Consider the following 18353-nt stretch of genomic DNA (forward strand, 5'->3'; position numbering starts at 1 on the left):
TGTTTCTTGATCGATGCACACAAATTCACATATTGACTTATTCATATCAATTGTCCTCTCAATTCTTTTATATTTTTTAGATAATGTCATGTGAATCCAAAACCAAAACTGCGACTTTCCTTTTCGTTGTTGTTGACTCGATATTCCACATGTCCCTGCAACAATACCCTATAAATACAAATCCTAACACAACTATTTCTCAAAACACCATTAACCTTCAAAATCCTACAATATTTCAAATAATCATCTATTCTCCTCCCAAGAATTTGAAGGGATAAAAATGGCAGGTTTAAAGTTCAATTTGGTGGTTATTATGGCGCTCATGCTTGCATCTGAGCAATTTCACGGCACGACAGCTCAAACTACTCATGTGGTCGGAGATGCCTTGGGATGGAATATTCCTCCCAACGGACCTTCTGCTTACACCACGTGGGCATCAGGTCAGACCTTCAGTGTTGGCGATGTTCTTCTCTTTAACTTCACCACCGGATTCCATAACGTTGCTGAAGTGTCACAGGCGGCGTACGCCCCATGCACCACCGCCAACCCCATCTCAATCGCCACCACCGGCCCCGCTAGAGTCACCTTGAACGCACCTGGCACTCACTATTACATCTGCACCGTTGGCACTCATTGCCAAATTGGTCAAAAGTTAACCATCAATGTCTCCGCTGTGTCTACCACCCCTGCTCCAACACCAACACCCACCACTCCCGCACCGGTTTCTCCACCGACCGCTACCCCTACTCCCTCCACTACAACCCCACCACCAACATCCTCCCCTGCCCCTTCCTCCGAGGAAGGCAACCCAATATCACCACCTACCTCTGGCCAATCTCCCTCAGGGAGTAACGCCCCTTCTCCCACGGATAACACCATTATACCACCACCATCACCAAGTTTTGCTCCATCTTTCACCGCCGTGGTACCCTTCACTTTCTTGGCAATCGCTTTAGCTTTCTTTTACTAGATCAGGTGGTTAATGGTTACGTGAGAAGGTGATATTATGTAATTCATTTTTGTTTATGATTCTTTTTCCTATGCGTCGTTGTACTTATTTAATAGAGATTGATATTGCGTAACTTATCCTGTTTTTATGAAAATTCTGATATAGTTTATGGGAGTTTGAACATTTTATTATTGAATTTATAAATATGCTGTTATTATAAAAACTAGGGGTTGAGATTCGTTAAAACTCACATTCTTTCGAAAACCGAGAATTAAAGTTGGATGTTATCTTAATATTAATTTATTAAGAACATGATGGTCTTATTATTAATCTCATTTAATATTTATTTTTTTGTGTGTTTGAAATATCAAAAAAATTTCTAAAAATTAACATCATAAATCAAAATTTCGGATATAAAAAAATAATTTTTGATTTAAAAAAATATATATACAGGGTTTTTTAATTTTTTTAGAAAAAGTGATTTTTTTTTGAAAAAAATGATTTTTTATTTAAAAACTGCAATTTTTTAAAAAACAATAAAAAAAATAATAAAAAAATAAAAGTAAAAAATAAAAAAATAAAACTAGAGTATTTTAGTAAAAAACTATAAATTTTTAATAAAAAAATTCATGGTTTCTGGTGCATATATGCATACTTCATATATAATATAATGTTTGTAACTAAACATAAAAACTTATTTTTATTTACTAATCTATAAACACAATATTACAAATATTTTATTTGATACAAAATAAAATATAAAAAAAAAATGCTACAAAGATTTAAAGTGTTATTATTTCTTGTGTCAATATTTTTATATTTTCATCAATTTATCACTTTCAAATCTTAAATGTTTTTGACAAATTCTTGCATATATATATATATATATATATATATATATATATATATATATATATATATATATATATATATATATATATATATATATATATATATATATATATATATATGAACTTACAATAATAGAGCATTGATTGGAAGTTCCTAAAAAGCATCCATTTTGGATATATTTGAACTTTTGAACTTTTTCTTTTGTATTTACTATAAACTTATCATTATCTTATAAAGATAAAACATTGCTAAAGAAATAAATAGCATGACACAAAAGGACGTACTAAAAGATAAATAAGTTATACTATTATTTCGGTGAAAAAAATTATAAAAGTTAATTAGATTTAGAATTAGTTTACCCTCTAATAATTTTTGTTAGTTGGTTAGTATAACCAAAAACTAAATGAAATACAGTCTACTATACTCTTCTTTTACTTGGAATAATTTTTGTTAGTTGGTTAGTATCACCAAAAACTAAATGAAATACAGAAAGAGAGTTTACTATACTCTTCTTTTACTTGGAAAAGTTATGCAACATTGTTATTACAAAAGTATTATGTGAAGCGGCACTTTTAACATTTTAATTCCATTAACTATATTTTTTACAAGTTACTTTGTTGTAACTATTTTTGAAAATGATGATAATTATTTTTGAAAATGATGATAAGCTCCTTTTAATTTATATTTACGTCGTTATAAAGTAGATCATTGTCAGTCAAATAAAAAAACGTGAAGTGTATGAGTATATGATCACCTTAATCACCTTAGTCAATCATCATGAAAAATATAAATACCGAAACATAATTTGAATCAAAGTCATAAAATTGAAGCCAAAAATAAAATAAAATAAAAAACTTAAATTAATCTAAACCATAAATAATCAAAGTCCACAAAATTAAAACCCATGAAACAAAACAAAACCAACAATAACAAATCAAAATTTATTTATAATAATACCAAAACAAACCCAATATAATCTTAAGAGAAATATAGTCGAATACAAGTGAATTAATATATTTGAATTATTTACTTCACTTCATGTTCCACCAATTCATTAACCCCTTTGAGAAATATTTTGTATCTCAATTTTTCTTCTGTAAAGTATCTTCAAAAAAAAAAAAAAAAAAAAAAAACAAACAAACAGTTTTAGAATGAAATTAAAGATTTCTTAGAAGTTCATTGCTATTCATTTGTTCTTAAAGAAGCTTGGTGAAGTAAAAATCCAACTTCTACCAAATTGAAGATTTTTTGAAGTAAAATTTCAAAACTATACCATCAAGATTTCTATGTTGTAAAATTCCATTTGGTATGAAGCAACCACCATCAACATAATATCATATGTTAAAGACTTACATGTTCGGACCTAATATGCAATAGTCATTGGACATGAAATAATCATGTAGAAGGATGAGATTGCAATGTAGTCGTTCATCTATATAAAGATGTACACTAATAAGATAAGGTGCGGAAAACCAAGTAGAATCAAGGGCAAAATGATCAAGATATACACATAGCTCGAGGTAAAGGGTCTAGGAAACCTCTAATGATGTTCAATCAATTAAAATCACACTCGTTAGAATATAAGAATATACCAAGGGTAAAGCTGTCTACTCTCCCTAAAACATCCCTTCTGGACTTGCACGTGATTAAGGGCAGCATGGGTATGATTTTTTCTTCCATAACATCATATCTATATTCCAATTTCCATAATTGACATTTTAAATCAGGTTTATTCTATAAGTCATAAACATGGCATTAAGTCATCTAACACTAAAGTTGTAAAAGTTGCAATCACTTAGAACTACCTCTTTATCATCACATGTTGTCCCAAATATACATTTTTATGTTTCTCAGGTAATCAAGTGTCATCAACTTGCTCAAAAACACAAAAGATAAACAAAAGCTTGTTATACAATTGAATGTTTTGAAAAGAAAATGTGCATTATCTTAAAATGCAATAAATAAATAAATAAATAAGAGTGACTTACCTACCTACATTTCGACATTATATTAAATAGATGCGGTGCCTAAACTGCAAGTAAAAAATAAAACCAAATTACCCTTATTCAACTTGTTCAAAAACACAAAAGATAAACAAAAGCTTGTTATACAATCGAATGTTTTGAAAAGAAAATGTGCATTATCTTAAAATGCAATAAATAAATAAGAGTGCCTTACCTACCTACATTTTGCCATTATATTAAATAGATGTGGTGCCTAAACTGCATGTAAAAAATAAAACCAAATTACCCTTCTTCAATAAGTGCTTCCCATTTGTGTTCTTGAACACTCTCTTCAATTAGCCATCATGTAAGGTTGTTATGATGCTTGTTAATTAATGACTTCTTTGGAACTCTGTAATAACCAATATTTTTATTAGGAATTTATACAATAATTCAGTCATTCACACAAATGTTTTGAAAAAAATACAAATAAAACTCAGAAATCATGACGAAAAACAAAGTACACTAACCATATTCTTGGATCTAAATAGCACCAATTCTAGAAAAATTACACATTCAAAACAAAATCATTATTCTCAAACTTTACGTGATAACCATCACCACCAACATAACTAGAAGTTATCAAAAGGGAAATAATTAAAAATCATTGAAAAGAGAAGAAAACAAATCAAAAGGAAAACTAAGCAACCAAGATTGTATAACTTACTGATGTAGAAAGCTCCAAACGTTTCTTTTAAAATATTTATCATGTCATGACGTTCATCTTAAAATCTGGCATGCCTTTTCTTTTATTGCAAATCAACAGAAATCAGGGAACAGGGGAGCTCTACGAGCTATATGCTAGGGTTTTTCATGGATATTACAGCGAGAGGGATGAAGTTGTGTCTTCGACCCATACCAAGAACCCAAAATCGAAGTAAAACTTAAAAAAAAATATCTCACCTTAGGGATAAAAAACATAAATTGCATCAGGGCTCTTACCTGGTACCACCTCACAGATAGGGGAGCAATGTCATTGTTTCAACCACCACCTTCATAAACCTTTTGTTAATATGAACCATCAAACCTACATGGAATCAAAGATGCACACATCAAGCTTATAGAGAGAAAGAGAGAGAGAGAGAGAGAGAGAGAGAGAGAGAGAGAGAGCATAAAGAAATTGGTAAAAGTAAACAACTAAATATGGAATTTGAAATGGTGAATGGCATTGAGCGTAGGGATGAGTCTCTTCAATTCATTGTTTTTCCCGGAAGAAGAGGGATTTTTAGAAAAATAGGAGCGGAGAAGTTGTCCTTATGTTGAAGTTGTTACACAAGATAGGGAAGGGACCGGGTCAAAGCCATTGAAATTTAAGGTTGACAGTGAGTGATGGTTTAATTGTGTGGTGGTATGGTGTTATCGTCATGGTGGCTATTAGTGGCGGTGGCGATACGTGGTGACGATGAGACATATGGAGAGACTTTTAGGATTCAGATGGATTTTAGGGTTTTTATGAGAGATGGTGATGGTGAATGGTTGAAGGCAACACCATCTTAACTGAACTGAGAGGGGAGATGCCTTATAGATTATATCTTCTATTAAAAAATTCAATCGCCTAAATGTGAGGAAATACTAATTCAATTTTGACTGGTTCATTCATGTTTTGGAAGAGTAGATGACCCACCTAAAGCCATTGAATGTTTGACTTGTTGACCATAGATCATGTAATGATTTAAATGGTTGTACATATTGCATGATGGTCTTGTACCTCTTAAAATTCAATATTTGATGCTAAATGCTTATTAAGATATAAATAAATAAATAAATAAATAAACATATATATATATATATATATATATATATATATATATTGTAAGATTCACATGTGATTATATCATGTAAGATTCACATATGGTTATATAATGTGATATTCACATGTGATTGTATCTTTTAAGATTCAAATGTAAAATATATAAGAAAATTTTAAAAAATAATTAAAGAAGAACACTCACACAAATTGCATGTGTGCATATAGGTATAATTCATATGTGATTCACTTGTGATTTACATGTGAATCATATGTAATTCATATGTGATTCACTTATGATTTACATGTGAATTAAATGTGATTCATATGTGAATTATATGTGATTTACATGTGAATCACATGAAATTCATATCTCTTCATCAAATTGCCATGATAATATTGTAACACCTTTTCTAGAGCTCACATCAAGTAATTTAGAAGAATCATGCAATGAGAACTTATACATAGCACAATAGCAATTGTACATTTAATGGAACATAAAATTTCAAGATATTTAATTGAAATTTACTATTATGGGATTTTACCTGAGGGTGTTTCATTAGTAAAGGTGCAACTCAGAACCTCCAACAAAGCCAAAAATTTTCACTGGAATCTGGTGCCTGGAGAAAATACTCATCCAGTTCTTTAATAATCTCCAAAAGGCCCTATTGGAAAAAGAAGATAAAATAAACATAAACACAAATCATCTTGCATCATCCAATCAAACAAATAAGAATTAACCTATCTCACGATTAATTTACGTTCAAAATGAATTAAAATCATATCCTAAAAAGTAAAAAGTTAAAACAACATATTTAGTTGTGAAGTCCATGTGACCTAGAGTATTAATTATATTTACCTGTAAATAGTTAAAACAACATGCTTTCATTGCTAAGTGAAACAAAAACCAAATCTTCCGAGCAGAATCAATGAAAGTAATAGAAGGAGTAAGAATGTCATAAAGCTAGAAACAAAATATGCTTTTTATGGGAACCATTTGTTTTTTCTTACATTTTCCCCATCAAATATTGGTCAAGTTTTATCTTTATTTTGTTAAAACCAATTGAACCTATAACCTTGTTTTGGTAAAAGGTGAGACATGACTTTGCTTGACAACATAAATGATTAAAAAAGATATTCCCACATGATGATATCGATAACAAATTCTTTGCCTACCTTGTTCCACCTTCTTAGCATAGCAAAATAGAATATGACAAACATATAAAATCCAATCTTCCATTATAAGAAAGAAAAAGTTTGTTGCAACTGAGAGAATTCTACTTATAAACTAAAATAAAGACGGTGTCACTAATTTCAATGAAATGCCCGTTTAAGCCCTACAAACATCATGTTCCACTTTCACTTTCTCCATAAAAACTGACTTACAGTGATTGATTGATTGATACATACACGATCATGAATCATCATCATGGGTGAGCTATTTTGTTGGTGCAAGCAGGTTGGCGATGTGAAGGCCAAATGTACCTTGCTCGTTGCAAGGCCGACGCAGACTCCAACGTCGGCTACATTGAAGATCACTGATAGATGCCAGGGTAGGGCGGAGCTCCCGAGGGCTGGAGGTCTTGCTTTCCATCTCACTACGGGGGAGGCTAGGGTGGCGTCGGACGTCATTATGGTATGCTTATGTTTATGATTTTTCTAGGTACATTCTTAGTGAATTCCTTGCCTTCTCTTGTTCTTTTCGACTCGGGTGTGAGTCGGTCCTTTGTATCTCAGTCTTTTAGTAAGGGTTTAGGTATGACTCTTGGAGAGTTGGAGTGTTCGTTGTGGGTTTTTATAGTCAATGAACACGGGGTTTCTGCATCAAGAGTATATCAGGGTTGTGTTTCGGAGATGTATGTGCAACATCCCAAAATACGAAGGTAAAATTTTCATTTTTAAAACAACCAAGACACCTATTTATCATTTACTCAAACCGTTAAAGGTATTTTATAATAAAACAGTTATCAGAGTACAATCCCAAAATCTCAAGATTGCGGAAAATGTGGGTGTATGCACTGCGATCGAGTCGGGCCCTTCCCTTTCGAACCGGAAGTACCTGAAACCATAAAAAACAATTGTAAGAACAAACCCTAGTGACTTCCTCAAATACCATGTACCATACATAACATACGAGTCATACATAACAAACATGCAATAGTAGGTGTTATGTCCCAACCATAGTCTTGCCATTATACCTCGAACCATATCATGGTCTTTCCTTGCTAGGACACAGGCCAGAATCCTAGGTCTTGCATAAAAGTGCCAAAATCCACCTCCTGGTCTTCCATGCAAGCATCACAGAGACAACTAGCATACAATCTACAACTAACTATCTACTTGACTGCCAAGGTCCGAACCCTCGTCTTACATACTGATTTTCCAGGACCCACCTCCGAGTATTTCATACAAATGCTAAGGGCCAACCCCTAGTCTTCCTATAATACATAAGCCATTAGGCCGACATTGGTGCCTTCAACCCACGGTACAGTGAGGAGACACGCCTCTGATAGCTGAAACCCACATATAAAAATTCTGAATACAGATCTGCCAAAATCCACGAGCTATCAAATACCAAATTGGAAACCCATTATTAACTAGATCATGACTCACATTAAAAGTCTAAATTAGGGTAAAATACCTTTTTACCCTTCCTCTAACTTGGCCCAAGGCCAAAGCCCAAACCAAATGTCCAAAAGCCCAAAATCCAAAATAAACATCTAACGCCCAAATATCGCACAATTTTCCAGATTGGGCCCAATCCCTTTCATGGGCCTTTTCCCAAGAAGTCCAACTAAATCTCAACAATCCAATCCAATAATTTTGATGGCCCAAGACCACCAAGCCCACTCAAGCCCAAAACCAAAGATGAAACAAAAGAAATCCACCCTACTGAGTACGCGGGGTGTACTCAGCCTGTACGCTCAGTGTACTGCATAAACGGCTTATACGTGCATCGTATAAACTTGTACGCCCAACATACTCACCAACATGGACAAATTTTCCATTTTAGCTCTTAATCTATTAAGACTTTGATCCAAACATAGATTTAACTTCCTCAACGTGGATAATCACATAATGTTGCAAACTTTATTTGCATGCACGACTAAATGGGGCTCTAGAGATCAAAAGAGCTTAATTAATGACTTAATACATGCATGAGACCAAAACCACCATAATGTTTGAACCTTTATGCCCAAGGAACCGTTAATATGTCCAGATCTAAAAGGCTGAGCTCCAAAGACGGCCTAAAATCCCAATCACCAACCAAAAAGGACCAAAATGTCTAAAAACATGCCAAGAAGTAGATCGAAGAAATGAAATGGCAAGGTTTGAAGTTTATACCTCACAAGCCACCAAAATAAGGTGCTTAAGCTAGATCTCAAAGCACTCCCCCAAAGAAGGAGTCTTCAAGCTTCACCTTACTCCTTTGGATGCACAAAACCCTCAACAAAATCTTCACAAGAGCTCAAAATCACCAAACATAGGCTAAGGAACAAATTAGGGTTTTCAAGGGTGAGGAGGCTGGTTAAACAAGGCAAAAAAGCTAACTTATGGCTTAAATAGGGTACAACCCTTAAATTTAGGGTTTCTTGTTGAAGGGAGTACGCCCCAAGTACCCCTTAGTACGCTCGGCGTTCTCAAAGAAGACCCATGATCACTTAACCCTCTATGCCAAACGTACTTGGTGACTATGCCTCGCGTACTCGACCAATCTCCAAATCTCATGATCTTCAATTGGCCATAACTCCTTTGTCTTAAGTTCGTTTCCAATGAACTTTATATCCACGGAAGGGTAAAGAGAAAGCCTACACTTCTATAAACTCACCCTCGCCTAAGAACTTCCCGAACAAAAACCCAAAGTTCATAAAGGAACGACTTATCAAATTACGATTATACCACGCATCACACCCATGTATTCTAGGAACCACTTACTTGAGCTTGGCCAATTCCACGCATCACACCCATGTAACAATGTAAATTTTCAAAACAATTTTTCAATTTTAAAACATAACATATCTCATGAAGAAATCTCAAAACATCAATTGTATCAAAAGTTATCTTGGTAAAAACATATCCCAGAATCTCAAATACAATTGCATAAAACTCTATTAGTGTGTATAAATCATGCTGGCACCTTCCCGCGATCCTCACTGGTACCTGGAACACATATCACATAACATAGTAAGCATAAATGCTTAGTGAGTTCCCCAAAATACCACATACAACACATAAGCCACTTGAGGCTATAACTCTGTATGACCCTCCGGTCAATGTGTCTCAGCAGGACCCTGCAGTCCCATAGCTCGTTAGACCCTCTGGTCCGGTCTAAATCGTTGGACCCTCCGGTCTGGTCGGGTTGAGGACCCTCTAGCCTCGTGAATCGTTGGACACTCTGGCCTGGTCTATATAACACATAGCATACATATAACACATTCCACATAAATCTCAAACATACTCATACACATAATACCCTCCGGTCTGCACATAGATTCCACTCTATGTAAAGTATAATGAGAAGATTCACCTCGGGTAATCTCGGAAAGTCTCGAACTTGAAGTACTAGTCTAGCCTCCGCCTAATCACATAAAGTAATTTTACCTCTAATTAAAAATAATTCTCAAAGACTAGACTAATACCTTCCTCTAGTCTCTCAGAAGGGGAAAAGACCATTTTACCCCTCCAACGATCCAAATGTCCAATTGTTAACCAAACCGTAAAAGTCAATGGAAGTCAACTCCAGTCAATGGTCCCACTTTAACCAAACTTGTCGAGTGCACTTGAGTGACTCGGCGAGTCCATGCGTGTCCTCTGAATCCTCCTAAGTCCTTAATCAACTCGTCGAGTTAATCATTTCACTCAATGGGTTACCACTAATCATGAATCGCGGGGCAACCCGATCTGACTCGTCGAGTCCTCTTATGGACTCGGCGAGTTTCCTCCATGGCAACACTTATTTGATCTTCTGAGGTCAGATCTGTTTCTGTAACTTATAGATCTAGCCCTCTAGCACCCAAAAGTCACATAAAGGTTCAATCTTTATGTCCATGCACCATACATCAAGCTCTATTTGAAGAAATAGCCCTTAAAATGACAACCTAGACTCAAAACCCCAATAGGACTGCATAAAGTTGGATGGTTGGGACTCTCTGGACCTCTCAAGGTCCAAATCCAATGTCTATTTCTCAATGGGACTCTACATGCTCCATATTCCAACTAAAGAAGGGACAAAGAAACCCTAGATTCATGAGGTATACTTTATACACGAAAATAAGCATGGTTTCATACCTTAAACAAAAACCTTTGAAGAAGTGATAGAAAATATGAGTTCCTTAATCAACCTAGCTTGAACCTCCTCATTCTTCCTTGCAAGAATGCTCTAAGGTGAAGAAATTAGCTCCCACTCTCTCTCTCTCTCTCTCTCTATATATATATATATATATATATATATATATATATATATATATATATATATATATATATATATATATATATATGCTCTTTGGTTTGAATGGTGTCTCTTAAGGGTGTGAGTGCCCGCAAATGAAGGCCATAAGGACCCTTAAATAGGGCACATACCCAAAGATTTAGGGTTTCTGCATACAGTGCGAACTCTTCGAGTTAACTCTCCGACTCGTCGAGTCCATTCATTAATCCGAGTCATCAGTCGCGATCCCACTCGACGAGTTTAGACGTCAACTCGTCGAGTCCCTCTTCTCATCTCAAAATAAATACTTAAATTATGTTACCTGGAAATCTGGATGTTACAACCCCTTTAAGAAAACATTTATTTTATGAAAATTTTCAGCAAACCCTCAGTTTGAGCTCATGCGCACCCGAGAATATGCCTAAATCCCTCAAACCAAGGCTATGATACCAACTTGTAACATCCCAAAATACAAATGTTAATATTTAAATTTTAAAACAACCAAGACACTTATGTATCATTTACACAAACCCTTAAAGGTATTCTATAATAAAAACAGTTATCAGAGTACAATCCCAAAATCTCAAGATTGCGGAAAATATGGGTGTATGTCTTGTGATCAAGCCGGGCTCTTCCATTTCGAACCAAAAGTACCTGATGTTGGATTAATGTCTAAGTCCATAACTATAATTGGTAAGACTTGACCCGACCCGGCATGGTCCATTTGGGTTGCATGGCATCATGCACTTGGATAGACTATAATGAGAGAAATAAGACACTTACGGTTATTAATATATTATAAGTTCTAGTATATTAATAATAAGAATAATGAGATTATTTAATTAGTATTGATCAAGAATTAATCTAGAATTAATTAAGTGATCAAAAGAAGACTAATTAAATATATGGGTTGATTGTGTAAATCATTCATTCTTATATATGTGGGCTTGTGATCCAAGATTCCTTATGTTGGACTAAGTCCATGGGGTGACCCATGGATACTCCATGGAGGTTAAAATCCATGGAGCATAAGGAATGGGTAAATTCATGAGTTACATGGTGTAACCCTAATAGCCACCATATAAAAGAAACCCATGGCTCAAGAAATCGTGACTATTACTACACTATGTGTATGTATGAGGGCTACACGATTTCATGAAGTGTTCTAGTTTCTCTCAAGTTATTCCAAGTGTATTTGGTGTTGTGTGAACCATTTGAGGTGTCACACTTGAGGCACTAAGCACTCAAGCTTCATGAAGACAAGCATTATCAAAGAGGTATGTATTCTATCTTGTTATATTGATAATATTGTATGCTAGATTAGGATAATACCTTGGATGTTCATATTTGCATGTATATTAGAGAAAACATAGATCCAAGGTATTTAGGGTTGCATGTACACTTAGGAGTGTTAGAATGCTCATAACCCAACAGTGGTATCAGAGCCTAGGCTTGTTTTCTTGTTATACCTGCAATAGAAGCTGGAAAATCGAGTTTTGATGCTGTCAGCCCAGCTGACTCGCCGAGTCCATGAAGGGACTCGACGAGTCCAAGGCAAAATGCATCCAACTCGCCGAGTTGAGTTCATGCACTCGACGAGTTGGACCCCAGACAGCATATCCTCGAGGTTTTTGGCTAGAAATGGACTAGGAACATTACCCTAAGGTGTTTTGAACTTATAAACTTGTTTTTAAATGTGGTAATGTTCATGCTAATCCATTTTCAAGATAATTGTCAATAGATTCATGTTTTGTATTAGTTTAAAGGTTAGACTAATTACATGAAAATTTTGATTTGAATTATCTTGTTCTTATGAGTTGCTTAGATTAATAGAAAAGTTGAGTGAAAAAGTTGTTTTCAATCCAAATTAATCTAAGAGTTGAGTATAAAATGTGTTTGTGTAACTTATCCTTAAGTTACATGAAGAGTCACATTAAAGACTCATAAAACTCATAAAGTTGGCAAAGGTTACAAAAAGATGAAGAGTCTTGTCCTTAAGTTATGGAGGTTCAAGAGTCACTTCATTAAAAAAATAAATAAATAAAATATGTAACCTTAATTAATTCCATAAGTTATAAAATAAAGAAAAGATTAATTCTTTATTAATTTAAAGTCTTCCATAATTTGTCCACAAGTTATGGAACTTGAAGAGTTTTTGGATTAAAACTACTTTAAATACATAAGTTATGGAATTAATTAGTTTTGAATAGTTTCAAAACTTGCCCTCAAGTTTTGGAATTTGTAAAGTTTTCTCTTATGAATACTTTAATTCCAAGTTAGCCCTTAGAATTTTAAAAGTTAAAATTCAACCCTTATACTTTATAATATTATAAGTTAATAATATTTATATGTATAAGAGTAAAGTCGGTCTTACCGCTAGTACGCCTCATTCACGAAGTCGGTCTATAAGGTGGGTATAAGGTTGTTGCCTATAAAATGGCGACTTAATGGGTGTTCACTCTCACCCACCGCTCGCTTGACTGGTGGAGGGTCGTTAGCCGAACGGGTTTGACATGACTATAATTCTCCCTTCATTAAAAGTATTAATGATAAATACTAAGTAACTAAACTTTTAATAATACCCAATCTTAGTTACTTAGAAAAATGTGAATAAGGTGCTAATCCACGAAATTACACTTTGCACTTTGTTTGAGTCGGTTAGTGGAGCGCGTGTGGTTAACCGGCACACTAACTCGTATTTAACAAGGTAGGCAAAGGGTAACTTAATGTTTATCATAGTATCGATGGAGCGTGTGTGGTTAACCGGCACATCAATTGAGGGATAAACACTTAAGGGTACCCAGTAATTTGCATGGTTACTTCACACCTTGTTTTGTGATCCTCGGCATCCCAGTCACAAAACCTGAAGGGCACACTCGAGATTGAAACATGCCATTGAACAGTTCAATGAATCTCAAAAGATCTAGGAGTTTCAAAACCAATTAAAACCTAATAATACATTTCGTTTATCTTGGTGGAAATTGGTGAATCGTCATTCACCTACCTTCGAATTGTTTTATAGCTTGGATTACGGCATACCTCTTCTAAGTTATAAAATAGTTTGTTGGGTCCTAGCCTTAATATTTTCATATTGGGTGTCATATTAAGGACTTTAGATCAACTATCTTGAATATCTCCCATAACATGTCTGGATTAGACATTTATGATCTTCCCAAATCTCTTGAAACAAGCTTTCCTAAATGAAGATGATGTCCCATGGATATCAGACTTCTTTATCCTCCTCCAATTATTCTCCCTAACCCACAAGTTCTTGAAAAGTTTAAGATCACTCAAGCCCTAATGGCAAGGCAAGGTCTAGGTGTGATCACATCTTGGAGATGTAGTCACATATTGACAAGCCGGAAGAGAAGGGTGTCAAAGTCTTGAGAAAGTTGGTGGTTCAATCACTTTCTAAGTTACATAGTGAGTTCCTTTGGGACACCTATGAAATAGACTATGACAAGACCCTTAATGATCTTATCTATTGTTAAGATCAACTTCCTGAAACTTTATGGACATTGACAATGGTGACACTGGAAATACAGAAACAGCATTCTCTTCCCAATGGAAAGGGATCGGCCATAGTCAACTCGGTTGACCAAATGGTAAAGAGAAAAGTCTAAGTTTGTGATAGTCTCGTGTACCATTATCAAAGGGTCCATATGTTTATATTGCCAAAGGAAGGGGCATTGGTTGCGAAGCTGCCTGATTTACCTAAGGATGTTAAAGTCAATAAGATTGACTCTACTTCAGGTAAAAGTCCACACATCTAACTCTGTTAAGTTTCTATTCTGAGATTCCTTATACATGATGTGACTGGGTCACATGGTGATGTTTTAAGAATCAAAGAAAAGTAAAGGAACTTAAAGAAAGAATATGCTGAATCTGATCGCATAGATGGATTTCTATCGCATAGTTTGAAGATCGGATTCTTGAGCTACTTCTTAGGAGTTATGAGATATTGCTAAGGAATAGATAACAACAAATTTTCATATGGATTGTAAGGATAAGTTTTTCCGCATAGTTTTAAAATAAAAGAAATTTTTGATTTTATTTATTTTAAATATCCTTACAATGGCATTTGAGGAAAAATTGTTGCTTATATGATTCCATTAATAGCAAGAGTGGAAATATGAAATTGATTCTTTCATTTGTGGTAATGTCTAAATTTACCAAATAAGGAAAGATTCTCATCATCCAAAGTCTCAATTGGACCGGGACTTGGAATCATGCAAGTTGTATAGCATGATGAATGAGAACTTTCAAGTATTGGAAAAATTAAGACTAATTACTTGTTCACATGGATGTGTGAGTCAAGTAATGGACTAAGGGATCAAGTACATAGTCATGTGCACTGATTAAGTCCACCACAAAAGATTAATAAGACTATTCATCATAGTTTACTAAAGCTCAGTAAATATGATTATACTTACAAGCTTAAGTGTAACTCTGAGACATTGGAAAAAGGTTCCAATGTATGACAGAGCGAATAAGAAGAATCAACTGAGGCAGAAGGATAAAAGTTTCTCAAATCTGAAAAGATGGGAGAGTAATTTAGTATCAGCTTTGTGATCATCTTAATGATTAAGAAACCATATCAAAATTTGTTCTCTAAGAAAGTCTTAGTGCATTCTTATGACTAAGAAGAAGGGATCTTGAAATTGTTGAAATGGTTAAATCAAGAAGATGAGTCATACTCCGTTCCAATACAAGTCTTGGAGTCATACTCCAAGATTGTAATTTGAGTGACATGTCTTAAAGAAGGTTTAAAACACTTATCAAATGTAAGAGTAAAAGTTTTCTACTCTTGTACATTTGAAATTGGTAAGTTGTGATGTTTTGGATAAAACAAAGACCAACTTAGACCAATTGTGTGAAGTGTTTGTCTTGATTAGAATCCACACTATCTCTTGGATGTTTGACAAGGAAGTCTTATAGGTCAAGAGGACAGTGGGAGTCTTAAAGGTCTTGAGAGTCTCAAGAACTAATCAAGAATAAAAACCTAAAGTTCTTCACTAGCACACAACTTAAGGTTTATAACCTATCGTGTTGACATATTCTGTGCCCATTCCAGTTAAAGTTGGCTTTGCATATGAGTTCTTAGAGTTCTCAATTGGTTGCACAACAACTTGGAAGCAATGGTAGGCCCTTGAGCTGCCAGGTGGCAAGAAATTAAGATTGAGTTCAATCCATATGGTTTTGGATTTGTTATTATCCTTGTCTTGTGATTATGGTTTTGATAAATTCACATGGATAAGAACACATACACCATTAAATCTAAGTGTCATAAGGTTTCTCTCCGATTCATGAAAATGATGGTGAGGAAACACTTCCACTAAGTAGATTTTACCTAGATAGCAATTGGGATATTTGCATTCTCAAAGTCGTTAGTGGAGCGTGTGTGGTTTACCGGCACACTAACTTGGACTTGTGAGAAATGGCAAAGGTCAAAACGATCAAGACTATGATTACGGCATCCCTTTTCATAGTTCTTAAAATTGTTTTGACACACCCATGAGCTATCTAAGGGAAGGTGTATGTTTTTGATAAAGTCTTATCAAAACAATCTAGTATCAGAAATCTGAACTTTGGTAAGAAAGTCAATAAAGTATTGATTTCTAGAAGTCCAGTGATTTCTGAGTACATGTCAAAGCTAGTGGGAGCATAAGTGTTATGCTAATAATCATCATGTTAGTGGGAGCATGATAATTACGATAAGTATTGCAAGCTAGCAATGTTAATTATAGAAAACAAAAGGTTTCAATTGGGAAAAAGTTGTTTTGCTATAATTAAGGGAGAGGAAATTATACTTCATCTCAAATCTATAAGCTTAGATCGTGAGGTTTTAATCATTTAGTCAAGGATATATATGAATTTCATGTTGGAATGGCTCAACATAAGGAAATATGGTTCCATTATTTGCATTCTTAAATTCGATTATGATTACGGCATCCCTTTTCATAATCTGAATTATGAGAACTTGGCAAATTGAAATGGAAATGTTATAGCAAAAGACTGGTTTAGTCTTTATGTGAGACATCATGAATCGTGTCCCATATGCTTCGGATATAGGACCGATTACATGTGCTATATTCATCCTTTCTAAAATTTTCCGAATGCCTGGGGCGTTAAGAATGGAAAAGGTTTAGAACTGGATATGACTAAAAAGGATTAAACAATTGTCGAGGACAATCTAAGGTTTACCAAAGACTGGTTTCTCAAGGACAATTGGAAGTATAGTGATAATTCTGGAAGGACCATATTGACATAATCTGTAAGGAGGCAACTCTTGTTCAGAAGTGATAGTCAAAATGAATTCGGAAATGTTTCAAAGTTAGAATTTTCAATCTGTGTAAGATTAAGGAAACTTAATGCAAGAAGGATGGTTCCAAGGAGTTGATCTCCTTTGGAATGCTCTGTAATGATTGTTGTTAAGTCTTTTTGACTTTGTGCATAATCATTACAAGAGGATCGATGCATATAAGTTTAGAATCTAACAGATTTCAGTAAATGACATGAATTTGGAATTCTTGCATTTGCAGTAAGGATTTGGGAGTGTGAAAAGAGAATCATTGAAGTTATGTTCATTTGATCTAGTTCACAAAATAAAGATCATAGTCAAACATATTATGCATACTTGGTGTATGGCATGACTATTGTTTAGAAAAAAACATAGTGTGCATGCTTGGAGCATGGGACAACTATTGTTTTAAATTCAAGAATAATGTTGATAGCTGAAACAATATACAATGAATAATGTGTAATCATATGGTGATAAATAAAAGGAGTTTTATTTATATTCATAAGTTCTGAGACCATATTGGATTCAATTATTATTGTGTTTCACTTTGCATGTTTTGACTTCCCGAATAAACTAGGTTATTCTTCCGGAATGACTAAGTTATTCAAACCATCCACAGTCGGTCATATGTTGGAAGTAGATATGAATTAAGACTGTCATGGGTTGGCTTGTAGAGGTCTAAGTTGTTGGACAAAGGGCTACAACACTCATGAGTGCTCATAAGTTCTGAGTATTGGATTCAACCCGCGCTCATTGGAATCACTTCATGGATTTTATCACGAGTGATCATGAGACGATAATATCTTATATTCTTCAAACCTAGAGATATGAGTTGTTACTATGAGTTGATAGTACATTGATTACACGTAACGCATTGGTAACTCGATGTTATAAAACGTGTCTTTGTGTATGATTCAACAAGTAGTAGAACAAGCCATATGAGTCGAAGTTTATCCATTCCTTTTACCTTCGGGATGAAAGCGATATCTGTGGGCCCCTCAATGATTTGATGATGACAAATGGAAGTGCTCGGCCGGGCCAAGACTGATTTGATTTGTTCAATTAGTCAGTCG

At 34.6% G+C, this 18353-nt stretch overlaps 1 protein-coding gene across 1 annotated transcript; it reads left to right on the forward strand.

Annotated features, from left to right (window-relative positions):
- The first annotated feature begins 189 nt into the window (after positions 1–189).
- Positions 190–1082, forward strand: LOC145046176 (blue copper protein-like). Its single transcript, XM_078994481.1, has one exon. It carries the CDS (start codon positions 281–283, stop codon positions 968–970), a length of 690 nt encoding a protein of 229 aa, XP_078850607.1. The 5' UTR covers positions 190–280; the 3' UTR covers positions 971–1082.
- The last annotated feature ends 17271 nt before the right edge of the window (positions 1083–18353 follow it).

Source organism: Lactuca saligna, chromosome 5 (assembly GCF_052625555.1).
Source record: "Lactuca saligna cultivar CGN05327 chromosome 5, ASM5262555v1, whole genome shotgun sequence".
Classification (NCBI taxonomy): Eukaryota; Viridiplantae; Streptophyta; class Magnoliopsida; order Asterales; family Asteraceae; genus Lactuca; species Lactuca saligna.